Source organism: Phascolarctos cinereus, unplaced genomic scaffold, assembly GCF_003287225.1.
Source record: "Phascolarctos cinereus isolate Bilbo 61053 unplaced genomic scaffold, phaCin_HiC Scaffold_2;HRSCAF=192, whole genome shotgun sequence".
In the NCBI taxonomy this organism is placed as follows: domain Eukaryota; kingdom Metazoa; phylum Chordata; class Mammalia; order Diprotodontia; family Phascolarctidae; genus Phascolarctos; species Phascolarctos cinereus.
Genome location: NW_027555625.1, coordinates 218,920,486 through 218,948,132, shown reverse-complemented (window position 1 = coordinate 218,948,132; position 27,647 = coordinate 218,920,486). Strand labels below are relative to the sequence as shown.

The 27,647-nt window shown below is 41.2% G+C and overlaps 1 protein-coding gene across 1 annotated transcript in view; it reads left to right on the top strand.

Annotated features, from left to right (window-relative positions):
- PLB1 (phospholipase B1) overlaps nucleotides 1–27,647 on the top strand; it is a 201,375-nt gene that overhangs the window by 119,518 nt on the left and 54,210 nt on the right. Inside the window, exons 40-45 of the mRNA XM_020983774.2 lie at nucleotides 546–646; nucleotides 4,274–4,355; nucleotides 5,708–5,812; nucleotides 11,307–11,402; nucleotides 13,998–14,069; nucleotides 22,957–23,022. Of these exons, the coding sequence (XP_020839433.2) occupies nucleotides 546–646; nucleotides 4,274–4,355; nucleotides 5,708–5,812; nucleotides 11,307–11,402; nucleotides 13,998–14,069; nucleotides 22,957–23,022 (522 nt within the window). The remainder of the gene's footprint in view (nucleotides 1–545; nucleotides 647–4,273; nucleotides 4,356–5,707; nucleotides 5,813–11,306; nucleotides 11,403–13,997; nucleotides 14,070–22,956; nucleotides 23,023–27,647) is intronic.

The following is a 27,647-nucleotide window of genomic DNA, read 5'->3' as shown; positions in this document are numbered from 1 at the left end:
AAAAATAATAACTGACTTCTATATAATGTTCTAAGATTTGCAAAGCACATTGTCTCTTTTTATTCTCACAGAAACCCAAAGAGGTAAGAACAACAAATCTTATCATCCACATTTTGCAGATAAGCAAATTGAGGCCAAGAGAAGCTTAGTGTCTTTCCAAGGGTCACACGCAGCTATTAAATGGAATCTAAGTCAGATATGAACCCAGGTCTTAAAGAACCCTATTGCAGATCCCATGTTAGGGCTATTAAGTAAGAAAGAGTGTTTTATATTCTTGGCCTTGGAGTCTGAGTATGGATTTCACAGAGTATTTGATTTCGCTTACTAGCTGTGGGATCCTGGGTCAGTCACTTTATCTCTCTGACAAAGGTAAGTTTCAGCTTACCCTTTCTGTAGAATAAATTTTATGACAATACTTGGACAACCCACTGCCATTGTCGTAAGAAAAGCACTCTGCAAAATTAAAGTAACTATCAATTTGAGATGTAATTACTAGGGATTTGAAGCAATTGTGGCCCACCTTTCAGCTACATCATTCTATTTAGGTACCCAGAGCCTTGGTCAACCTCGTGGACTTTATGAACCCAATTATCCTTCGGGAGGTGTTCCTGGGTAACCAAGATAAGTGTCCAATACTGCAGGCGAGGTAAGCATAGTATTGGCAGCAGGATTGTATCTGCTGGTCTGGTTCATGAGGGTTGCTGGCATCCAGCTGTTGGCTCATCTGGTTCTACATATCGTGCTCCATCCCTTTTGGAAGCCAGCTGTTTGGAGGGAGCTTATGACTTCTGGAACCACCTATTCTGATTTATGCTGGTCCTACTCCTTTCTCACTGATGTATGGGCCCTGGCACAGATTATGGACACCCAAGATGCCAGGCTGGGGACATCTATATCTGTGTGCACAAGATTGAAGCAAAAGATGATTTTTTTAAAGGCAATTGGGGTTAAGTGACTTATCCAGGGTAATACAGCTAGTAAGTGTCTAGTATTTGGTCTGAAGTCAGATTTGAACTCAGGTCCTCCTGACTTCAGGGCCAGTGCTCTATCCACTGCTGCCCCCAAAAGATGATTTTTAAGGGAGGAATCCAATTCCCAACAAATATTTATTAAGCCCCCACTATTTGCTAGGCAGCAGCTAGATGGCACAGTGGCTAGAGTACTGAGCTTGGAATTAGGAAGATATCTTCATGAGTTCAAATCTGGCCTCCAACACTTATTAGCTGTGTGACCCTGGGCAAGTCACTTACTTTGCCTCAGTTTCCTCATCTATAAAATAAGCAGGAGAAGGAAATGCAAACCACTCCAGTATGTTTCCCCCCCAAAAAAAAACCAAAATGGGGTCATAAAGAGTCAGACAGGACTGAAACAACTGAATGACATCTGTTAGGCATATGGAATACAAAGATAGGATGAAAACCAGTCCCTTCCCCTGAGGGATTTACATTCTTCTGAGGAATACAGCATGCATACAAATAAGTGTTTATATGATAAGTTGAAAAGGGAGAGGGCCCTGACACATAGGGGGACTAGGCAGAGCATGTAGTGTGTGAGCTGAGGAAGGAAGCTATGAATCCTGAAGAGGAGAGAGGAGGAGGGAGTGAATTCATGGCACATGAAATAGCTCCTGCAAAGGCTTGAAATTTGGAGATGGATTTTAGGGAACAGAAAGGATTCTTGAATGCTTGCGGAATGGAGTTATCAAAAAAGAGGGGGCAGTAGCAGTCACACAGAATACTGGCACATGACAGCATGCCAGAGCACAATAGTGGGCACACTACATGTGTGTTGCATACTACATGTATGCTGCATACCACATGTATGCTACATGCTACATGTGTGTTACATAGCACATGTGACTACTCTGGATGCATCTGGCCAGTGAATTTTAGGGGCTTTTTTTTCCTGTCCAAATTTTCCCTAGCTTGACAAAGTTGTCCCTACCTCTTTCCATCTGAAGTCAGGAAGATGGGTCTTAACTCGAGGCCCAGCACTGTCCACTGCACCACCTAGCTGCCCTATAAACTTTAAAGCATCATGTGAACATTAGTTATTATTGCCATTGCTATTATTATGGAATAAAAAAGATGTTGGATTTAGCCTAAGGAGAGCTGAGTTCAAGTACCTGATCTGCTTCTTACTGATATGACTCTGGGTAGATCACCTAACCTCACCAAGCCTCAGTTTCCAGTAAAATGAAGTTAATACCTACAGTGTCTACCTTATAGGGCCACTGTGAGTAAAACATGATTGGTAATACTAACGTGAGTTGCTAGTGCAACACTGACCATTCTGGCTTCTACTGCCTGAAGGCCAGGTCTGCTATATCTCACCCCTCCTCCACGGTTTTCTGGTCCCTTTAGAGATATTTGGGCACGTCTAGGCTCTTTGCCAATAGCTCCAGCTCCCAGGGATGACATTCCCAAGGGTAAGGGTGGATCCTCTGTACTCCAGTTCCACTTAACCACTAATAGCTTAGCTTTTACGAAGAAATATTTATTTCTAAGATATAATAAGATGTACAAACAGCTTAGCTCGGTTCCCGTAGAGTAGCATTTTAAGATCCAAGTCCATCCCCTTCTCCCAAGTTTGAATCCCAGGTACCCCAGCTTCTCCAAGCTTCCCTGCTGGGCTGCTGGCTGCAATATCCTAAATCCCATAGTTCTGGTAGTCCAGCACCTGAAACTGAGAAGGACAAATGACACAGAAGAGAAACAAACACCCGCTGGTCCATTGCTGAAGGCAAGGACAAAAGAGGGAGGGAAGTTATCCCTCCTCCCAGTTCAGTCCATGGCACTCATCTTGTGGGGTGAATTGTGATCTTCACCCTCTGAACATAGTAATAGCAGTCAAAAGAGAGACTGTCTCAGTCTGGCCAGCTTTAAGGATGCAGACTGTTCTGTCTCCACAGCCAGTCAAAAGAGGTCACTCCCACCCATAAAGCAGGAGAAGGCAAGATGCAGGTTTACTCCATGTTAAGGGATCTGGACATGCCAAGGAAGGGCAAGCCCCTCACATGAGGAGTAGGGCTAAGCCCAGGAGATGTTCTAATGTGAGAAGGGGATAGTTTAAATTGGCATTAAAATGTTTCCTCTGTTCACGTTCTCTTTTGACAGTCTGGAGGTGACCCTGAGTTCTGAAAGGTTTATTATGGAGCTCCAGCTCTAGCAGGTTCTAACCAAGTTACAAAAGCACCAAGGTCAGGCCTGGTAATAACAGACTGTCCTTCCAGGCCCAGCCTAGCAAGGCTCAGAGAAGCTTATTACCAGAAGGCTAGCCCATGTGGGATATATTTTCATCCAGGGCAATTCAGGAAAGCTATCTCCTAATTTTGTGCAGCAGTCATGGATCTGTCCTGGAGGGAGGGGCACTGACACCAGATGAAATTATGAACTCCCTAGACTGGGCGTTGGAAGGGGCTGCCACCATGTCTCCTCATTTTACAGATGAGAGGGTTGAGACTGCAAGAAATTGAAAGTCACAAAGTTCCTCTGACTTCAAATGCCATTCACTTTCTACTGTTAATACAGGTTGCCTCTCAGTCCTTGAAGCACAGCCATGAAATGGTGCTGTAGAAAGTGCTAGATAATGACATTGCACGGATAACAGGGATCTCATCCTTACCCTCTCAATGGGTAAGGGAGGGTTTGGAAGGAGAGAGAATTTGGAATTCAAGTTTTTAAAAAATGAATGTTAAAAAAAGTATATATATATATATATATATATATATATATATATATATGTGCATATATATACATATATATTTATATATTTTAAAAGGCTGGATATTGAGGTAGAAAGCCTAGGTTTGAATCCCAGGTGTCCAACTTCCTTCCCACCTGAATGACCTTGGGTAAAGCCCAAACCTCAGCGTCCTCATCTATGAAATGAAGAGGTCATACTAGGTGACCTGTCAGATCTGTTACAGTTCTAAATCTATGATCCTAAAAATATCCAAACATTCAATGGCTCCCAATTAATTTGCATGACAGTCTATTTTTATAATCTGTTGACTTCCCTTTATTCAATCTTTATTCAATAGACTACTCAGCTGCCAGAAAGGTGATTAATATCATTTATGTCAGGAAAACATTTTAAGGCACACACGTGGTAGTCTAGGGACCAGACCTGACCAATGCCCCCAGTAGAGCCCTGAGGGGGCTTTCTGGGCAACATCTCCAAGTGCAACCAAAACTCTGTGCCCTGGCCCAAAGCCAGTCTTCCTTCATGCCAAGATGGCCTTTCTGTTTCTTCCTCTCCCATTATATTGCAGCTCTTCATGTAACTGCCTCCTGACAGTCAGAGAAGGTTCTCCAGAACTGGCCAGAATGAAAGAAGTCATCAAGTCCTATCACGTAAGATACGGAGACAGAGCATCTCTTTATGTCCACCTCATCCACTGACCAATACTACCCCTGTTGGGACCCCCAAGAGAAAGGGAAAGAGCCAGTTAATAGAACTTGAGGGCACACCAATTCAGCACCCTCTTGACATCAACTTGTTTATATGAGATGGGCATTTCATCCCCCCTTCTCAGATGTAATCCTTTCCTCCTTGAATCTCAGGCCACCCCATGCTCTCTAATCATTTTCTAAATTTATGTCCGTGTCACATACCTCTTACTTGATTGTAAGCTCCTTGAAGGCAGGCACTCACTGAGTCATGGTTTGCTGTTACTCAGCACCTTGTGCAAATCATCGTAGGTATTGATTCTAAATCAATGTTGAACTTAATAGAATTGATCTGCCTTTCTTAGTTGAAGCTGCAATTTCCTGCCAGATTTCCATGTAATGAAATTTGCCTCATCACTGGCCCTTTTCAGTCCTAGAGTTAGCAGGTTCAGCTGGTAAGTTTACTATGAAACGTACTATCAAGCTAAAATGTCCATAAAAACACACCACAAATGGATTCTCCACCTGAGAAGGGATGAGGTGAGATGGAGCAGGGAAAAGCAGAAAGTCAAGGTTGTACCAAGCTCAGCCCTGAGAAGGTTTCTCTGGGTAAGCTTGTGTGAGGCCCCTCTGGGCTTCAGTTCCTCCATCTGTAAAACCAAGGTTGTACTAAGTAATTCCTTAGGTCCTTCCAGCTCTAAATCCTCTGCTCTTGTGATGTCATAAACTTATGATGCTTATGACAATTTTCTTGGAAAAGGCTACCCATTTGCCCTTCTCCTTGACTCATGTAGTTTCATAGAATAATAGATTTAGACTTAATAGGGAACTTAGAAGTCATCTAGTCCAATCCCCTTATATTACAAATGAGGCCCAGACAAGTGAAATAACTTGACCAAGATCACAAAAATAGTAAGTGCCTGAGCCACCTTCAAACGTAGGTAGTCTGCCTTAAATCCAGGTCCCTTTCTATCATTTCATGCTGCCCACAAGCTTTTTGTAAAACCGTAAATAAAAGGGTGACCAGACCTATCTCCACTTAAGAGTTAATGAATTTGCTCAAGAAGTGTTCCTGAGCCAAGTCCCAATGCTGGATGGAAACAAGGGCATAGAGGATTTGGAAGGAGGTTTAGGTTGAGTGGGTAGGGGTACCACCTTCCCAGATGTGGGTGGTTCGTAGCATAATGAGGATGGGGGGTAGCTTTCTCACTGTGAAGAGCTGATGGCCTGGGGAGCAGGATGTCTAGAAGGGCCTTCCTGTCCAGAAATGCTAACATGGGCACTGAGACCAGGCTGTTCCTCTTTCCCGGTTCCAGATCAGTATTCGAGAGTTAGTGGAGTCGGGCCGCTATGACACTCGAGAGGACTTCACAGTGGTACTGCAGCCTTTTTTGGAAAATACCAGCCTTCCCTTCCAGCCGGTATGGTACCTTCTCCTGCTTCTGCTCTTGTCTTTACTGCTCACCAGCAAGCTTCCTCTGGGGGATTCACTTGAATTCATCTTTTTATACTCCCTCTATAACTTCATGTCTCTTCCTTCAAAGTCTAGTTCACCTTCTCCATGAAGCTTGCCCTGGAATAAATGCAAAGTCTTACGCTTAGGTTCAAAACATTAACTTCACAAGTAGAAGATGAAAGCAGCATAGTTAGACAGCAGTTTTTCTGAGGGAAAAAAACCTGGGGATTTCAGTGGACCACAAACTTATCATCAGTCGACAACATTGCAAGGTGCCTTAAGAAGCTAATATAGTCTTGGGCTATATCGAAAGATTAGTGTCAAGGACTAGGAAGGTAATAGTCCTGCTATAACTCTGCCGTGGTATGTCCACATCTAGAGTATTTTAACTTCTGGATACCACATTTTAAGAAGGACTTTGACCACCTAGAAGACATTCAAAGAAAGGCAACCAGGACGGTGAAAGGCCTTGAGTTTCTACCACATGAGAATTAGTTAAAGGAACTGGGCCCTGGATAATAATAGCTAGCATTTATGTAACATTTTAAGGCTTGCAAAGCTCAATACAAATATTATTTCATTTTATCCTCAAACAACCTCGTTTGCAGATGAAGAAACTGAGGTTTAAAGAGGTCAAGTGACTTGTCCAAGGTTATACAGCTAGTAAGTATCGAGGCAGAATTTGAACTCTGGTCTTCCTGACTCAAGGTTCAGCCCACTATTTCACCAACTAGATGCCTCTGAAAAAAAAAAGACTTGCTAGGGTGCAAAAATAGGGAGGGGTGGCAGAAATGGAATGGAGCCAGCTTAGGAGAGATTGTTGTCAGATTTTCAGTGCGACATTTTCACCTAAGAAATTGCTACAAATCAGGGCTTGATTTATGGTTTTTTTTGACTGTCTGCAATCAACAAAGTGATTGGAGTGATGAAGATCTTAACAATACAGATTACACATTAAAGTGTGTCATTGGTGCATTTTTTTTGGAAGAGTCAGTTGTTAAATATTTCCCAGCATTCCCCTGGGTGGACACAATAAGTGAGTATTTGAAGAGCTGTCGGGTGAACAAGGGTGTAGACATGTTCTGCCTGGCCCCACAAGGCAGAACTGGGATGAATGGGTAGGAGTCGCAAAGAGACAAATTGAGGCATCACATAAGAAAAAACTTTCTAAGTACAGCCGTTAAGGAGTTAGAATGGGCCGCTCCAGAGATGGTGGGCTCCAACTCACTGAAGGTTTTCAAACAGAAGTTAGATGTTCACTCGTTGGGAGTATCGTAGAGGCATTTGTGTTCAGATGCACTTGGACTCAGTGGCTTCTGAGGCCCTAAACAGCTCTGAGATTCTGGGATTCTCCACCAACAACTCCTATTCCCCAGCTAAAAATATTCTCTTTCCTGCTCTGCTTTCCCAGAGCACTTTGCCTAGACCTCTCCTCTGCCCCTCTCACACTTAATTCTGTAACCATTAGGAGCATGAGCTTCTTGAAGGCAAGGATCACATTGCTTTTCATCTCAATATCCCCAGCTTTGAGCACTGTGCTCAAAGCTCAAATGAGTTGAAGTTATGTTCTCAGAGTAAGTGATAGCATGAACTACTTAATGGAAATGGAAACAGGAAATCTCTCGGTTGTAAAGGAGCAACTCTGTTGTGTTTTCAGAACTGAAAAATAGAACATGAGAGAGATCTGAAAGTGTCTACTGTGTTTTCAGGACTGAAAAACAGAACATGAGAGAGAGAGATTTAAAAGTGGCCTGGAGCCCTCCTCTCCCTCCACCCCTTCTAAACCCACTCTTCAGTGATGGGTGATGGGAAGGAGGAATGAGTAACACTGACTGCTCATGTTGGGTACGATCAAGTCCTTGAAATGAGTGAGAAAGAATGGGGAATGGGCATGGGGCAGAGAACTAACAGTCACAACAGCTCCACTTGGCTCTGTCCCTTGGGCCAAAGCCTCCATTTATCCTAACCTGAGGCCACCAGGGGCCAAGTAACCTAAGGCCATAATATATCTCTTCTGATTGGCTGCCAAAGGCAGAAAACTGCTTTCCCATAGGACTGAACAGTTTTTGTCTCACTTGTGCCCTAGGGTGGGATATTATGTGCCTAACAAATTATGAATTGTTTTTCCTGGATTTTAAAAGGGAAATTAAAGGAAAAAAGGAAGAGAGGAGGACATGTCATCTGATGCTTAAGTAGGTCACTTGAGGCTGTCAAAGCATGGAACTTTTTAACGATTCCCTCTTTTTTTCTTTTTTTGAGCAGAAACAGAGAACAAATGATTCCCTTTTAAAACAAGTCCGATCTGTAAAGGGGCTAATGACTCACAAATCTTTTGTAAGAGAGGTAGAGATATTAGCCTGCTTGTCCATCCTCATTAGCCTTCAGAATATTACATGGTACCACCTATGTTCAGAGTACGAAGAATGGAAGCTCCTTTAGGGCAGGGACAGTTCCGTGTATTTTTAATCTTTGAATCTCAAGCAGCTTTCACACAGTAGGTACCTAATAAATGTTTGTTTAAATTAAATACTAGAATTCCAATCAAAAGTCCATTTTTCTCCCTTGGAATTCTAAAAGCATTTTGGCTTGTACCTCTCATGCCCTTGTATGTGTTTGGTATTATATATTCTTTATGTATAGAATTTATCTTATTAGTCTATAATCTCCTTCAGGATGGGGCTATGTCTTACTCTTCTCACTTTTTCCCAAACTAACACAGAGCCTTTACACATGATAGATGCTTAATACGTAATTCCCACCCCTTCAGCTGTTAGTACATCCTGCCCCCACAAACAAATATTGTAGCTGCATGTTGTATAACCTAACTGAATGTAAGCTGTTTGAATTCATGGACCTTTTGGCGATTTTTGTCTTTGAATGAATGCTTAGTGCCCTTCACAGTCCCTTATACGTGGTATGTGCTTGTGATACATGCTTATCCATTGGGGTTTTTTTCATTGTATTTTTAGTCAGTGAAAATCTGCCTTCTTTCCCATCTTTCCCTCCCCATTGAGAAAGCAAGAAAACAAAAGTTGTCACAAACATGAATAGTTAAATAAAACAAATTTCCCAATTGTCTATATCCCTCCAAAATTTACCTTAATCTGTACTCCATCATTTCTGTGTCAGGAGGTGGTAAGCATGTTTCATTAGGCATGCTGTGACATCATGGTTGGTCATCAAAGTGATCTGAGTTACTAAATCTTCAAAACTGTTGGTCTTTACAAGATTATAGTTATAGATCAATTGTTCTCCTGGTTCTGCTCACTTTATTCTATATTGGTCCAAGCAAGTCTTCTCACATTTCTCTGAAATCATTCCCTTCAATATCTTGTAACGCAGTAGTATTCCATCAAATACATAGGCCACGACTTGTTCAGCCGTCCTCCATTTGATGGATACTCTCTCAGTTTCCAGTTCTTTGCCACTACCAAAAAAAAAAAAAGAGCTACTGTAACTGTTTTTATACATATGGGACCTTTTCTTCTTTCTTTAATCTCTTTGGAATAAAGACCTAGTAGTGGTATGAGTGTGTCAAAGGTTATGCACACCCTAATAGCTTTTTGGGCATAGTTCCAAATTGTTTCCCAGAATGCTTGGACTAGTTCACAGCTTTTCCAACAATGCATTAAAGTACCTGTTTTCCCATAGCCCCTCCAACATTTGTCATTTTCCCTTTTTCTTTATTTTGGAAGTAGAACTTCAGAGTTGTTTTAATTTGCATTTCTCTAATTATTAATGATTTTGAGCATTTTTTAATGTAGATTTTGATAGTGTGGATTTTTTTTTTCTTGAAAACTGTCTGTGTCCATCCATATCCTTTAACTATTTATCACCTGGCAATGGCTCTAATTCTTATAAATTTGAATTGGTTCCGATACATCCTAGAAATTAAACCTTTATTAGAGAAATTTGCTGCAAAGATTTTCCCCATTTACCTGCTTCTCTACTATTTATAGCTGCATTGCTTTTGTTTATACAAAAACTTTTAAAAATTTTATGTAATCAAAATTGTCTTTTATTTTCTGTGATCCTTTCTATCTCATGATTGCTCATGAACTCTTTCCTCAGCCATAGACTTCACAGACAATTTCTTCCTGCTCCTCTACTTTATGATGTCATCTCTAAGTCATGCACCTATTTGAAGTTTATCTTGGTGTAAAGTGTCAGATATTGGTCTAGACTTAATTTCTACCAGACTGCTTCTTTGCTTTCTCTACAGTTTTGTCAAATAGTGAGTTCTTACCCTTTGGGGTTTACCAAACACTACTTGTTTGGTGCTTGTTTGTATCTTATTTTTACCCAGTGTGTTCCATTGATCAACCCTTCTATTTTTAACCAGCACCAAGTTTTTTTGATAATAAGTGGTCTCTAATATAGTTTTGAGATCCAGTACTGCTAAGCCCCATTCCTTCCCATTTTTTAAATTGTATTCCTTGAAATTCTTGACTTTTTGTTTCTTCAAATGAATTTGATTATGATTTTTTTAAGCTCTACAGAGTAATTCTTTGGTAGTTGGTATAATACTGAGTAAATAAATTAAATGGTATTGTCATTTTTATTATATTGACTCAGCCTACTCAGAAGCTAGTAATATTTTCTAATTACCTAGGTCTATCTTTATTTGTGCAAAGAGTATTTTGTATTTGTATTTGTATAGCTTCTGTGTGTATCTTGGCAGGTAGACTCCCAAATAGTTTATACTTTTTGTAATTATTTTTAATTGATTTTTTTCTATTGCTTCCTGCCAGGTTTTGTTGATAATATGCATATATACTGATGATTTATATGAGTTTATTTTATATCTTGCAACTTTGCAGACATTGTTGATTTTTTCAATTAGTTTTTTTTTAATTCACTCCCTAGGGTTCTCTAAATAAACCTTATCACCTGCAAAAAAAAAAAGCGATATTTTTATTTCTTCTTGCCCTATGCTTATTCCCTCAATCTTGTTTTCTTATTTTTATCACTATAACTAGTATTTCTATCACTAGGTAGAATAATAATAGTAGTAATGGACCCCAATCTTACTGGAAAGGCCTTTAGTTTATCTCCATTACAGATCATGCTGTATCTTGGTCTTAAAGAGATATTATTTATCATATTAAGGAAAGCTCATTTTATTTCTATGCCTTCTAGTGATTTTTTTTTTAGACAGGAATGAGTTTTTTATCTTGTCAAAAGCCTTCTTCTAGGGCAGCTAGGTGGCATGTGAATAGAGCACCAGCCCTGGAGTCAGGAGGACCTGAGTTCAAATCCGGTCTCAGACCAGACACTTGATACTTACTAGCTGTGTGACCCTGGGCAAGTCACTTAACCCCAATTGCCTCACTAAAAGACAAGAAAAGAAAAGGAAAAAAAGCCTTCTGTACCTATTGGTATAAGCATATAATTTTTGTTGTTCTTATATGTTGATTAATTGATTAATTAAGTGTAATTTAATTAATTTCCCCCATCAGGATGGAAGCCCAGATGTCTCCTTCTTTGCCTCAGACTGTATCCACCCAAATCAGAAATTCCACTCCCAGCTCTCCAGAGCCCTTTGGAACAGTATGGTAAATGACCAGCATGCTTACCTTTATGCCAAAGATGAACAAGTTTATGACATTAAATCTCTAGCCTTTCCCCAAACTCTGTGCAAAAGAGACATCTCATTCTGACCCTTCCATTGCACATGAGGAGCCACGCTCCCAGAGGGTTATAATGACGACTGATACTTGGGTCACACTACAAGTCAGAATCCCCAAGTTCATTGCCGTCATGTGACTAGAGAATACTTCAACACTATTGGATCTGTGATCTCACTGATATCGGTATTCCTTCCAATGATGCCCATCATAATCCAACCATGCCTCCTTGTCCTAGTGGGAGGTGATAGCTCAGCGCAGGAGACAAAGCGTTGACTCTGGATTCAGAGGACTTAAGTTGAAGTCCCAGCTTTGCTACTGGGACACCTGTGTGACCTTAGGCAACTCATTTAACCTCCCTGGGCCTCATTTTCCTCATCTATAAAATGATTTGATGGCATCTGAGATCTCTTCTGACTCTAAATATGTGATCTCATGATCCAGCAATCTTCCCATTGATTCACCACTGAGGGTCTATCTATCATGCTGGGGGTTTTCTAGTAGACCAGGGGTTCTTGACCTGGGCTACATGAACTTTTAAAAAAAATTTTATTAATTTACTTTGATTTATCAACAATCACTTCCATATGCTTTTGAGTTGAAAATTTTTCTCCCCCTACCCCCCACCCTTCCTCCCCAAGATGGCAAAATTTAGATTACTGTATTTCAATGTAATTGGTTTCCTTTATAATCTTATGTATTTTATTTTATGCATTTAAGACCATAATTCTGAGTAGGGGCCCATAGGCTTCACTAGACTGACTGCCAAAGGGAATCACATATTTTCATGAAACATAAGTAGGTGAAGAACCCCTGCCTTAGACCTTTGACATCAGATGCGTATCTCTAGACACACGAGTTATTCATTGATTATTCCTTATCTGGATATGTAAACATCCCACCTTTTTTTTCTTTCTGTTCAAACTTTTTTTTATTATATGTATAGTAAATAAGAATGGGCTCTCATCTGTGTGAGAAGGTACATAATTGGCCAATCAAATCATGGCACACAGAGAGAAAAGGAGTAAGAAGATGGATTTCTTCCCAGTCAAGCTAGAGAAGATGGAGTGAAGAGAGGAGACAATGTATAGATTGGCCTCATGGACTGACATGGGAATATAGTATTGATGGAAGACACCATAGCTGAATAGTATATATTATAATTCAGCAGTTCAGTCATGTCCAACTCTTTGTGACCCCATAGACTATGGCATGCAAATACCATCCATGGGCTTCTCTTGGCAAAGATACTAGAATGGTTTACCATTTTGTTCTCCAGTGCATTAAGGCAAATAGAGGTTAAGTGACTTGCCCAGGGTCACAAAGCTAGGAAGTGTCTGAGGCAGGATTTGAATTCAGGCCTCCTTGACTCCAGGACCAGCACTGTATCCACGGAGCCACCTAGCTGCCTCTGAATATTGTAGAACGGTTTTTAAACCTTATTTTGTTATGGATTATTTTGTCAGTCTAATGAAGCCTGTGGACACTTTCTCAGAATGATATTTTTAAATGTGTAAATTAAATACATGGAATTACAAAGAAAGCCAATAGTATTGAAATACTGTTATCATATATTTAAAAAACAAGTTCATGAACCCCAGATGAAGAACCTCTGTTCTAGGATGGACATAGCCTGGAATGGCTTTTTTTTAAAAAAATTAATTATTTTTATTTTTAATTTAAAATTAATTTGTTTTTCGTTTTCAACATTCACTTCTATAAGCTTTTGCATTTTAAATTTTCCCTGCCTCCCTGCCCTCTCCCCTCCCCAAGACACCGTGCAATCTGATGTAGACTCTACATATACATTCTTATTAAATGTATTTTCACATTAGTCATGTTGTAAAGAAGAATCAGAATGAATGGGAGGAACCACAAGAAAAAAGTAACAAAACAAAAGAGAGCAAATGGGATGTTTCCATTTACATTGACTCCATAGTTCTTTCTCTGGATGTGGTTAGCATTTTCCATCATGAGTCTTTTGGAGATGTCTTAGGTCATTGCATTGCTGAGAAGAGCTAAGTCTATCAAAGTTAGTAATCGCACAATGTGGCTATTACTGTGCACAATGTTCTCCTGGTTCTGCTCACTTCACTCAGCATCAGTTCATCTAAGTCTTCCCAGGTTTTTCTGAAGTCAGCCTGTTCATCATTTCTTATAGTACAATAGTATTCCATTACATTCATATACCACAACTTGTTCAGCCATTCCCCAAATGATGGGCATCCCCTCAGTTTCCAATTCTTGGCCACCACAAAAAGAGCTGCTATATATGTATTTTTTACACGTGGAAAAATAATTTTTTTTTCAATTTTATTAATTTATTGACTTATCAACAATCACTTCCATATGCTTTTGAGTTGAAAATTTTTCTCCCCCTCTGGAATGGCTTTGTTGAGAAGCCCAGCTCCACAGAACTTGGCAATTCCTGGAGGAACCCTCTACCTGGGATAGGGCCAAGGAAATGTCAGAGGAAACAAATCCACTAATCTCCACTACTGCTTCTGTTTTTCCTTTTTATAGCTTGAACCATTAGGGAAGAAGACAGATTTCCTGGATTTGGCAGCAGATACAGCTCTATCCTGCCCAACCCAGGTAATAAAGTTCTTTTCAGAGGGATCCCCTTTCCCTTGAACTGATTGCATTCATCTGTCCTATCTCAACCCCTTTTACCTTCAGATACTGCCAATGCCCATTTCCTTAGTTTTCCCTTTTCTGCTAAATTGCGGAAGGTTGTTTGGAAATGGTGATATTTGAGATAGGCCCCCAAGGAATTTGGTTGAGAAGGGAATGGTAAATATAGCTTTGGAAATGGGAGAACAGAGCCAAAGCAACTTAAGACAAGATTTCTATAATCCAGGGGATGTGAGTAGGACAGAGAGAAAAAAAAGAAAGAGAAATGTGGGCAGGCCTTTGAGAAGCAGAGTGATGTTATAAGAGAATCTGCCCAGAAAGCTCCTCGTAAAGCTGGCTGGAAGAGGATGAGCGAACACACATTTGGGGTAGTTGGTCGGGAGCAAAATACCAAAGAATCACTCTAAACCCTAGTGATGCCCCATTGCCTCTAGGAGGGAGAAATGGAGTCTGGAGGAGTTGGGTTTTTTGTTTGTTTGTATGCAGAGAGAAACTAGAAGGGTTGGAAAGAATCCTTCTCTTTAAGGACGAGTATTTGAGCAGTGACTCAAAAACTGGTTTTGAAATGGGAGTGGGTTAGGAGACTAATTTGAAATTCACAGTGTTTCTGGCTTTCCCAACTAGTCTGCCTCTAGTAGCTTTTTTTAGAAACCAAATTTAGTCAAAATCAGAGAGATAATAAGATGTAGGATAGAGTGATACAATGGAAAAATGGGTAAGCTTTGCAATCAGAGGACCTCCATTTAAATCCCAGTTCTACTACTTATTCTGTGACTTTGAGCAAGTTACTTTAGTCAATCAATTAATCAATAAACATTTAGTAAGCACCTTCTGTGTGCCAGGCACAAGTGCTAAGTGCTGGGGATACAAAAAGAAGCAAAAGGCAGTCCTTGACCTCAAGGAACTTACAGTCTAATGGGGGGAGACAACAGGCAAACAAAAAAAGCAAGCTGTGTACAGGATAAATAGGAAATAATTAACAGAGCGAAAACATTGGAATTAAGATAAGTTAGGGAAGGCTTCCAGTAAAAGATTAAGATAAGTTAGGGCAGGCTTCCAGTAAAGATGGGATTTTAATTGAGACTTGAAGTCAAAGTCAGGAGACAGAGGGAAGGAGGAAGAGTCATTTCCATAGGTTCCCAAAGTGGGCCATATGGCCCCCCTGATGGACTAACAATCCATGGGGGTGTTAGTAGCCTTGGGTGCAATTGGGGGACATTGAATAAAAATAAGGGGGTGGTGGAAACATAAGGAAAGAAGATAAGAAAATGTGAAAAACCTTTCATCTGTAGTGTAACAGTTAAAGTCATAGTGATTACATTATTTTCCAAATAAATACACAAAATGCAAATTATAATGGATCAGTGGTCAGGTCCACCAACAGGTCTTAACAAGCAAGTGTTGGCAAACGAGCTTGTGGGCAGTCCAGCATGTATTGGCAGAAATACATATGTGCACGTAATGATTTGTTTACAATACGATACTCAGTAGTACATCATCAAAATTTTAACGCAGGAAAGCCCCCACAAATTTACAATGAATTATTAAATTTAAGATGCGTCATTTCAAAAATATGTACATATTTTTGAAATTATGCAAATTTCAAAAAAATAAAGGCCATTTAAAGGTTAAAGGAAGTAGATTTCCAGTGGAGTGCTAAGTAATTTTTTTTTTAAAGGGGACATTAGGCTAAATAAGTTTGGGAGCCTTTGATCTAGACCTCAATTTCCTGTAAAACAAAGGAGTTGGGCTTGAAGTCTTATAAGGTAGAGGAAGAGGTAATAGTTGTGGGCCTTGCTGCCTTACTGAGTGGATGGAGGACTGAACTAGCTGCCAAATCTTTAGTCAGTCAATGAACATGTATTAAGCACTTACTACGCGTCAGACACTATACTCAACATTGAGGATTCAAAGTAAAACATTCTTTGCCCTCAAGGAGCTCACATTCTAATGCAAATAACTACACGATATGTATAAGTGGTCCTTTTGATTGGACTGTTGCCCTCCCCTATTCTTTACAAGCTCAGCCAGGAGGTTTTGGTCTCTGCCCTCTGCCCACCGCCTACCATCTTGTGTGAGAACAGGCTTTGCCCCACATTCAATGGGTTGCATCATGCAAATTATTTAATTTCTTACTGTCTCTAAAATGGGTATAATAATAGAGCCACACGAGGAAGCCATCATTTGTTCCATAATTTAACCAACATCTCTTTAGCATTTACTCTGTGCAAGGTCTATCATTCAAATCTCCCTTCTGACACTCTGGCATGCCAGTGGCACTCAGTTTTGAAGTCTGTAGCTCTGGAGCTCTGCAAAGCTGGAAAGACTTTGGACACCAGGCTGACTGGCAAGGGATTTCAAGTCAATTGTCAGCCTTGGTTTAAGAATCTTGTCATGGCGTGGTCTACTGGGGGTAGATCTTTCCTGCCACAGCCTCTCTCAGAGCTTGAGTGGCACCCACACCTATGAAACAAGCTTCTAGAAATACATGCAAGGCTAGATCCTGCGGAAGAGACAAAGATAAATATTAGCATTCATATTGCATTTTAAGGTTTGCAAAGCGCTTTAAATGCGTTCTCTCATTTTATTCTAACAACAGCTCTATGAGTTAGGGGCTCTTATCTTCATTTTACAGATAAAAAAAACTGGACCCGAGAGAGGCTAAGTGACTTGTCCAGGGTCAGGTCACTAATAAGTGTCTCAGGCTGGATTTGAACTTAGGTCTTCTTGACTCCAGGCCCAACTCTCTCTCCACCATCTTTCTACATACCAAAGTTCTCACAACCTCAGTGTCATCTTCAGCTGGTCACTTTCTTTCATCCACACATTTGCCCCTGTGTCTCACATCCATTCCCTTCCTTCCACTCACAGATACCACCCTACTTTTTCTTGGAAACTTGCTGCTTTCCAGAGGAGTCAGTTCTTGAAGAGACTCTACTGGGCTTAAGCAATGATCCCAAGATAGTCATTCTGCCTGGAGGCAGGAAAAGTATTGGTCAGCAAGCAGTACCTCTGCCTTTCTAGGCAACCATTACAGTCTTCACTGTTGGTGGGGGAAAGGGGAGATGCCCCAGAAATCTAATTTTTCCTCCTTCCCAGAAGTCTGCTGGGATAACCCATTGATGATAGCTGACATGTACTTATGTTTGCAAAACACTTTGTCAACATGATGTCATTTGAACCTCACAACAACCCTGTGAGATAGGTACTATAGATCTTATAAAGGATCTTATAGGCTCATTTTGTGTGTGAAGAAACTGAGGCCCCCAAATTAAGTGACTTTCCCATGGTCATACAGCTAGTGTCAGAGGTAGGATTTAAACCTGGGCTTCCCTGACTCTGTTTTCCCTACCCCCATCCCCCCATCTCTTTGAAAGACAATATAGCCATCCCTTTCCCCTGTGAGATGAGCAAGTCCAAGGCTACAAAGTCCAGTGGGCACATCCTCCTTCCAGTAACCTATAGAGGTCCATTTCAAAGACGCATGGTTGCTAAGTAACTCTGGAATCCATTCCAAGAGGGTCCATCTGTTGGCAAGCACATATTTTGCTACATAAGACAACTCACTCTGGCAGCCGTGGGCTCCGTCTGCTACATTCCTCTGTGATGTAAAGCTATATAAATCTGCATGTGTGTTAGGGGGCCAGGCAGCAAGCGTTTTAAATGGAACCAAATCTAAACATAGAGGTAACAGGCAGGACCTGAGTAGGGGTAGGCGAGGAGGAAGAGGTGGCTGCCAAGTCCTTTCATTCTCTTCCTACCCCTAATCAAGCTGTAGATGTATTCTCCTTGTGCCAGGCAGAATGGCTTCTCATTTTTAGCTATTTCTAAAGCACTTTCTATTGGGCAACTTTTTAAAAGCTGGCTCTTGATTATCTATATATAGTAGTGGCCATCCCATGGAGCGTGCAAGGGGATAGGTCTGGGGCCACATCACGTCTGCTTTTTCCAGGAATACATGTTCTGAATAGGGTGCTACCTATGAAATGCTGTCTCTCCCCCTGCCCCCCTCCCCTCACCAAAAGTGTTGAGCACAAGTCCCCAGAAGTGGCCAGGGCACAGATCTATCCTCACACCTAGCCCCATGGGAACTCTATGAAATAGCCACAATTACATATGTGATGGTCCTTCTAGTAAGACTTGGACTGGCTTCCTTGTGAGGAGGCCTTAGTCCCTAAAGACCTTGAGAGTTGTTCTTCTTCCTGGCTTAGACAGAAAGGAAACTAATTCAAGATCAGGGCTGGAGGGTGGGGTTTGATAGAGAGACAGAGACAGAAAAACACAGATAGAGAATGAGACAGAGAGGCATGGGCACAGACAGAAATAAACAAAGAGACAGGTACACAGAAAGAGAAGCAAGAGAGATGCAAAGACACAGAGACAGACAGAGAGAAGTTCAGACAGAGAGAGACTGACAAGAGAAAGAGAAATAGACAGAGAGAGGTATAGACAGAGACAGACAAGGAGAGTGATGGAAGGATGCCCTCTTGTCACTTCAAACTCAATGTGCCCTTTACTTTCCTCTCAAAATCAACTCTACCCCACACTGGACTTTCTATATTTTTATTAATAAGACTCTATTTTCCCAGTGTAACATATCCTTGCAAGACACAGCAATCATAGAATTCACAGCAGGGATGTTTTAGAGAGAAACTCAGAGGGTGTGTGTGTATGTGTGTGTGTGTGTGACTGGAGTAGGATCAAATTCTGGGAAAAAGGAAGTAGAGGAAAAGGGAGAGTTCCTCTGTCCAAGCCTTTTGTTATGAGCACAGTTCCAGCTCAGCAGCCCATTTAAGGGCTTTTCATCACTGCACAGTAAGCCAATAAGAAACAGTGAGAGGATACCTGTGCATATTTTAAAGCCTAAAGGGAAAAGGTCCCTCCATCACGCATTTCTGGAAGCAGGCTCCCCAAGACTTTGTGTGGACATTGTTTGTATATGCTCTGAGAACTAGACCCTCCTTGGCCCATCTGTCTCCTACTCTGCCTTACACCACTGGCCCAGCCTGAGAACTTTAGTCACCTTAACTCAAATTCCTCAGTTTGGATTTTTAAATCCTTTATAATCCTCCTACTCCAGCCCATAGAATATAACCAAGAGCTGTTTTGGTTTTGTCTTTGTATCCGCCTGGGCCTAAGTGTTTAATATATGCTTATTGATTGATTGGCTTCTCCTATCTAACCCATTGTCAGTCAGTGAGTGAGTCAACAAGTTGTTGTTGTTCAGTCATGTCTGACTTTCTGTGACCTTATTGGGGTTTTCTTGGCAAAGATGCTGGAGTGGTTCGCCATTTCCTTCTCCAACTCATTTTACAGATGAGGAAACTGAGGCAAACAGGGTTAAGTGATTTGCCAAGGTCACACAGCTAGTAACTGTCTGAGGCTGGATTTGAACTCGGGTCCTCCTCACTCTAGGCTGGGTACTCTATCCATTAGGTGCCCAGGAATCAACAGGTATTGTATTTACTAAGCATTTACTTATTATTGCCAATGGCTGTGCTACTTGCTTGGGATACAAAACTACTCCTGCCCTCAAGGAGTGATTCTTTCTGCCTAAAGTCTCTTAAGTCTCTCCTTTCTATTTCATCCCATTCTCTGCTATTACAACAATCCAGGCTTCTTACCTTACACTTGGTGTTCTGCAATAGCAATTTAAAAACATTTTTAAAAAGTAATTTTTTTAAGTTTTGAGTTCCAAATTCTATACCTCTCTTCCCTTCCCCCTCCCTGAGACAATAAACAATCAGATATAGTTTATACATGTACAATCATGTAAAAAACTTCCATATTAGTCATTTTGCATAAGAAGACTTAAATAAAAAAAAAGAATGAAAGAAAAAAGGCAGTGAAAGGTAGCATGCTTTAGTCTGTATTCAGACAATATCAGTTCTTTTTCCAGAGGCAGGTAGTGTGCTTCATCATTACTCCTTTGTCATTGTCTTGGGTCATTGTATTACTGAGAATGTTGCTGTTACTGTGTACAATGGTCTGGTTCTGTTCTCTTCATTTTGCATCAGTTCATGTAAGTCCAGGTTTTTCTGAAATCATTCTGCTTATCAATACTTATAGAACAATAATTAACATTCCATCACAATCATATGCTACAACTTGTTCAGCCATTCCCCAACTGATGGGCATCAGCTCAATTTCCAATTCTTAGCCACCACAAAAAGAGCTGCTATACATATTTTTGTACAAATAGGTCCCTTTCCCTTCTTTTGAGGTCTTTGGGATAGAGACCTAGCAGTAGTATTGCTGGATCAAAGGGTATGCAGAATTTTATAGCCCCAGAGGCAGGTTTTAACTCCAGCTTTCTTGACTTGAAGTTAAGCAATGCACCCACTTTGTCTACTACACCTCAATGCGCCTTTTCCAGAAGCTGCTGAGGTTTGCACTCACTCCACAGGCAGAGCCTTTGAGAACCCAGACAGAGTCCTCGACATGCTCCTCTTTGCTTCTAAAATACAATGCAAGCCCTTCTGTTTGGCACTTAAATCCCTTCCCAATCTGGCTCCAGCCTCCCTTTCCAGCCTTAATGGCACGACTCCCTTTCACATATTCAGCTTTCTAGCCAGACTGGTTTCCTTGCTGTTTCCCAGATATATCCTTCTATCTCTAAGCCTTGGCATAGGCTGTGCCCTATGACTGGCATGTACTTGATTTTCACCTCCACCTTTTAGAATCTCTAGCTTCCTTCAAGGCTCAACTCAATTGGCAGCTCCTACCCCAGGCCTTTTCCTGATCCTCTGAGCTGTTTCCTCCTGCCCCAAGTTAGCACTTTTTTTTTTTGCATTTTATATTTACCTATCTCCAGAACTATTGATTCCCCCTCTCCCAATAGAAGGAAATCTCCTAGAGGGCAGAGACTATTTCATTTTTGTCTTTATGTCCCCAGGGCCTAGCACAGTGCTTGGCATACAGTAGGCAACCTAACAAATGCTTAATGAGTGAATGAGGCCTTGGAGAAGGATTTCAATGAAGAATGAACTATTTTTAAGATCACAAATTTATATGTGATTTATTCTTTCAAAGAAAAAAAATTAATGGCTCAAAAATAATCAGAGAACTGAACATAGAATCACAGCACTACTGGAAAAAAAAACTGTTCCCTACGGGGGAAATGAGAATCATAGGATCACAGATTTAGAACAATAAGTAAGACTTCAAAGACCACCCAGTCCAATCCTGTCATTTTACAGATGAGGAAACTGAGGCCCAGAGAAGTTAACTTGCCCAAAGTCTGGTAGGTGGTAAGAGACAAAGGTAGGCTTTAAATACAGGGCCTCTGGACCCAGAGCCATTGCTCTTTCCACAGTTTTAATTTTGTGATTGTTTAGATTTCACCTGTGACTTCATCTCTGTAGGAGCGGCCAGTAAGGTACTTCTTTCAAAGCTGATTAGCATTTACTTTCGCAACTTAGACTCAGAGATTCACCTGAGGACACTAAGAAGTCTTAAGTGACTTGCCCAGGGTCACACAGCCAGTACATGTCAGAGGCAACACTTGAGCCCAGGTCTTCCTGATTCCAAGGCCAGCGCTCTAGCCACTTCTCCATTTACTGCCTCTCCACTAAGGCAGCTTTCTACTGTATTACACAGATATGGAGAGAAGAGGAAACCTAGGGGATGGGCACAATAGATAGGTATCTGCAGTGTTATTGATATTAGTATTGCATCCTGTTGAAGTGAATGTCAGTAAGGAGAGGGTGGAAGAAGCATCTGCATCCCAGCACACAGTGCTTATAGAAGCAGAAGTTCTCACCAGGCTTCTTTGGGGCGAGGAGCAGGGGTAGGGCAGAAGGTATCTAGAGAATGAATGAGTCTCCAAGTCCCCAACACTCCAAGGCCTTCCATATTAAATAACCCTTCTTCACTGATAGAACCATCCCCTGCTGTGGGGAAGGACCTCCTGTCATTCTTGCATTACATTTTTGGAATGCATTTCTTTTAGGAACATTATAAATGTAACAGAGGGATATGGAGACATGTTAAGCTTTGTGAATGGAGCCTTCATTCTGGCATGTACTAAGTGAAATTTTTAGGTCCTCTTATTGTAAAACACCAAGCCAAAGCTGTTGAGTAAAAACCCTCTAAAATGAATGAAATTCTCTCTAAAATAGTTCTGAGTATTTTCATAGACAGCTAAGAAGGAGCCAGAAATAAGAAGGGTTTGAAGGTTAGGGAGACAGAAAAGATTGAAAGGAATGATTCAAGGCTCAGTTCAGACTCTACTTCCTACAGGAGGCCTTTCCTGGTCTCCCCCCCCCCATAAACTGTTAACCTCCACTGCACCCCTCAAAAGTACTCTGCTATTTTGTACATGTTCAATATTTATCTGCATATGCATTGTTTCCCCCATTAAAATATAAGCCCCTTGAGGGTAATCAATCTACAAGCACATATTAATCACCTCCTATGTGCCTGAAACTGTGCTAAATTCTGAGGTTAAAAGTGAAACAATCCTTGCCCTGAAGGAATTTATACTCAGTGGAAGATGTGCACTCAGGCTTTTGGGACGACATGTGTATATAAAGATAGTTGGGGTAGGGGAACATGAGCACCTGGAGGACATCAGGGAAATCCATATGTAGGGCCAAGAAACTTTTGGTTTTGTCTTTGTAGGCCCAGTACTTAGCAAAATCCTTCACTCACAGCAAGTGCTTAATAAATAAGTACTTATGGAATGAATGAATGAATTGAATTGAATATGAAAGTTTGAGCTATTCAGAAAGGATTCAATCCATCCAAAGATCAGTCTCCTCATTATTAGATACTTTTTCTTTTTCTCTCATTATTCACCTTTGTCGCTATTTAATGATCAGTCACTGTAGCCATCTCTTTCCAACAGGAGGAGCCCTTCCTGAGGACCTACAGGAACAGTAACTACACATACCCAGCCAATCCTACTATTGAGGTAATTGATCAAGGTTATGTGTTCGTGTTTCACAAGGTCCAATTGTTTCCACCTGGCAATGTTCTGATCGAATAGTTCGGTATATTTGCATACTTGGAAATGTCCTTTTCTTCTGTGAGGTACCAGGCAGGCAGGATGAGCAGAATACACTCAGATCTGACCACATCAGAGAAAGTAAATACTGGAACACTGGTCTGAACATGTTCGTGAATCGTCATCGTCCATTTCCTGATTACTGCTGGAAAAAATACCACTTTAGCCATTACTCTTTAAGATTTGCAACTGTGTTCTCACAGTTATCTGTTTCTGATCAGGCAAGCTTAACCTTTCTGGAGGAGTCAGTGGGGAGCTGGGGGAGAAATTTCAGTGAATTCCTGCTCAGTGACTGCTGAGCTAAAAGAAACCTTAATCCCCATTGCTGGATCCATAACAAGCTTCCTTCTTGTTTCATTGACTATTTAGAATCAGAAAAGTCAATAAGTCAGCTAGAGTTTATCAAACACCTACTATGTGCCAGGTATGGAAGGAAGGAAGGAAGGAAGGAAGGAAGGAAGGAAGGAAGGAAGGAAGGAAAAAAAAGGAAGGAAAGAAGGCTGGCTAAAAAAAAAGTTCCTGTTCTCAAGGAGTTTCCAATCTAACAGAGGAGACAGCATACAAACACTATATACAAACAAGCTATTATACAAGATAAAGTGAAATGAATCAACACAGGAAAGGTAGAAGCATTGAGGAGGACTTGGAAAGGAATCTTGCAGAAGGTGGAATTTTAACTGACTCGTGGGAAGCCAGAGAGACCAGGAGGCAGAGGAAAGCAGGGAGGAGAATTCCAGGCATGTAGGACAGCCAGTGAAAAGGCCATATGTAGTGCTGAGACAGAATGTCTTGTACAAGGGATAGCAAGGAGGCCAGTGTCATTGCATCATAGAGTAAGTTGCAGGGAGGAGGGGAGATTACAGCGTAAGAAGATTTCTCTAGGACCTACTGTTTGCCTTTCTGAGGATGAAGCCAAGTAGCATAAAGTTGCTCTTTCTGGGAGAGGGAGCCTAAGATTTGATTGTAGCCATGAATAAAAAACTCGGAAGTTGCTAGAAATGCTAAGCCTCCAGGTGCTGGATGGTTGGGGACTTACCTTTCCAGTCTTATTTCATATTACTTCATATCATTTAGTCTCTATTCCAGTAAAACTGGTCTGCTAGCTCTTTTCCTGCCCATGGCATTCCTTCTCCCACCCCTGCACCTTTGTCCAGGCCCATGTCTGGAATGCAGAATTCCCAGCTTCTCTCAGAGCTGAAATGCCACCTCCTACACACCTCCTTTTTCCTTTCCCCAGATGTTAGTGGTTAATTTCGCCTGAAATTACTTTTTATTCACTCTTCTGTGTGTATGTATGTATGTAGGCATACAGATAGATTACATATACATACAAGCATACATACAAATACATATATATACACATACACACATATACACACACACACATATATATATACATGAAATCCCATCCCCACCAGCAGAATGTAAGCACAGCAGATTGACAGAGATGCCCCAGTACCTCTCACAGTCCCTTGTACATAGTAGGTATTTGTTGAATTGAATCAGTAATTATACAGATAGCTAGCATTTATACTGTGCCTTAAGGTCTGCAATGTGCTTTTTACATACATTAACAGGAAACAGCCCTCTGTGGTGGGTGCTATTGTTATCCCCAATTTACAGTTGAGAAAACTGAGGCTAAGTGACTTGCCCAAGGTCACACACCTAGACAGTCTCTGAGGCAGGTTTTGCACTCGAGTTTTTCTGATTCCAAGTCTAACACTCTATTCATTGAGCTACCAAGCTACTTTGTACATCTCCTAAGCTAGTGAAGATAAGGCAGTCCTTACTTCTCTGCCATGTATACATAATATAGATCATTTGCTAAATATACAACATGTCATTCTACCTCATTGAAGAACCATGTACCCTCTTGATTTCTGTAGCCTGGTTAACGTCATAAACATTAATCTGATGCAGGGAAATTTGTACTGCCCTGCCAAAAGCAAGTCACTGAGATATTTCTCCAGTGCTGATAGTTATATTATGTTAAAACCCTATTTTCTTCCTTCATTTCTTTCCTTGGTGAGGCAGTTGGGGTTAAGTGACTTGCCCAGAGTCACACAGCTAGTAAGTGTCAAGTATCTGAGGAGGAATTTGAACTCAGGTCCTTCTGACTCCAAGGCTGGAGCTCTATCTACTGTGCCACCTAGCTCCCCCTGCTTCCTGCATTTCTTATTTAAAACCAAGCTTCATTATTTGGATTAGTTTTCAAGACTAACATAGGGAATATGTCATTGAGTTTAAACTGACCAGTCTCTAAGAACAAGCTAAATGATGGGTCAGATCTTCCCAAAACCTTCCAAACAACCTGAAATGATGGGGGAACATCAGAGTGAGATTTCTTTTTTTTTTTTTAAGGCAATTGGGGTTAAGTGACTTGCCCAGGGTCACACAGCTAGTAAGTGTCAAGTTACTGAGGCCGGATTTGAACTCAGGTCCTCCTGACTTCAGGGCTGGCTCTCTATCCACGGTGCCACCTAGCTGCCCCAAGTGAGATTAAATTAAATCTATTTGAAACTGATTACATATTTGATGCCCCATAATCTAATTAAGACATCTTAACAAAATTGGGCTCAGCCAGATTTTTAAATAGAGAAAAGAATGCATCAAAGGGTGTTGACCATTGGACCCCCCTAGAAAATCAAATCCTCAATCAGTAAGCATTTGTGTAGAATCTGCTGTGTGCCTTAAAGTCCGGCAGCCACTAGGAGTGGCTCTTCAGGAGAAAGAGGGAGGCCCACAGCATAACACCCTTTATTTGATGCTGTAGGGCCTTGATGCATGTGTAGCTTTGGCCACCACCCATCTGAAGACCTTCACCAGCTTCTGCCCCTGTCACTTTAAAAACTTGCTTCTTGAATTTCAGGTATGACAAGCACACTGCTTCGAGTTTGGATGAAGCTACAATATTGCAGGAATTCCTCTATTCATCCCTAAGTTTGTGTGTCCAGAGAAATAGCACTGCTTAACTCTACAGCCAAGAATATGTGGAAAAGCCGGTAGCATTATGCTTGTGAAATCTTCATGCTTTTCTAAAAACATTTCTTGTAACTAGGGTGGCACAATGAGGGCTTTGCCCCAGGGCATCAGATTTACAAGGTTCTGACACCTCTTGTAGTCCTTCAACAGCTAGAAACAATGGTGCTCAGGAGCTACTTTGTAAGAATAATCAGTTAAAATAGGAAGCTACCAATCAGTGAGTGGGGAGGGGGCTACTTCTGCATCTTCTGAGCCTGTTCCTCCCCTCACATTCAGCAGACTCCTCACTGACAGACTCAATGCTTTTCCAGGGTCTCAGTCTTCCTCCATGGAGTGGTGTTGTTCCTCTTTTCCTCTTCTAGGTACCTCTGTGGTACCAGCACAAGAAATAAAAATTCCTAATTACAAATTATTTCTTGCTTAGGCCTCGGCGTTGCAATTAGCTTCATTTTTAAAATAAAAATAATAATGACAACTCTCCTCGGAGAGAATACGGCAAGGTGCTGTCTTACGAAATTGATGATAATGTAGCATCAGTCTCTTGCAGCTGATAAGAGTGTTAGACCTGGAGTTAGGAAGACTTGAGTACAACTCCAGCCTCAGACATTTACTACCTGTGTGACCCTCGGCGAATCACTTAATGTCTATCTGTCTCAGTTTTCCCAACTGGAAGACGGGAAGGTAATAATAGCATATACTTCCCAGGGTCATTGCGAGGATCAAATGAGATAATATTTGTAAAAGCTTAGCACAGTGTCTGGCACTGTAGGTACTTAACAAATGCTTGTTTCTTTCCTCCTTATCCACTATGCAAAATACCAATGACCAGCCCCTGCCTGTCTTGGGATACTGCCAGGCCTTTATAATTCAATCCAGCAAGCCTACAATACACAAAGCTGGTACACCAAAGTGGATAAAAAGAAAGCCCTACCCCTTGAGGAGCAAACAATTATAATAATTGTAGAAGAGGTTAAGAAAGGTACACAAACATTATGCAAATTGGAGTGTGAGAGTGCAGGAGAGAGGTACAAGCAGGCATTAGGAGAGGTCACTGCTGCCTGAGATATGACAAAGCTATAAAAAGGAGGTGACATTTGAGCTGAGCCTTAAAAGGTGAGTAGGATTTCAACAGGCAGAACTGGTGAGGAGGGCATTCTAAGGATAAGGGAGAGCAAAGACATGGAGGTGGGAAAGTCAGGGAATATATTCAAAGAATGGCTGGGGTACGGGTAAACACAAATGGGAGGAATGTGAGGCAAAAGCTATAAAGTTAGGGGGGATCCATGTCGTGGAAGGCCTGAAATGTCAAGCAGAGGGCATTGTAAAATATAAGAGACTTAGAAGAGTGATGTAAGTAAATCTACACGTGGGATGCATTCACCCATTCCATCTTCTCTAGGCACTGTATCAGAATGTTTAAATATAGCTTTTAACCTTATATGCTCCCTACACCAATACAATCCTACTTTGCCAAGGTCTGGACTTAGCTAAAGATTGGTGGGTAGTTCTGGGCTGGAACTGATCTCTCTACATTGGGAATGTTGATCATA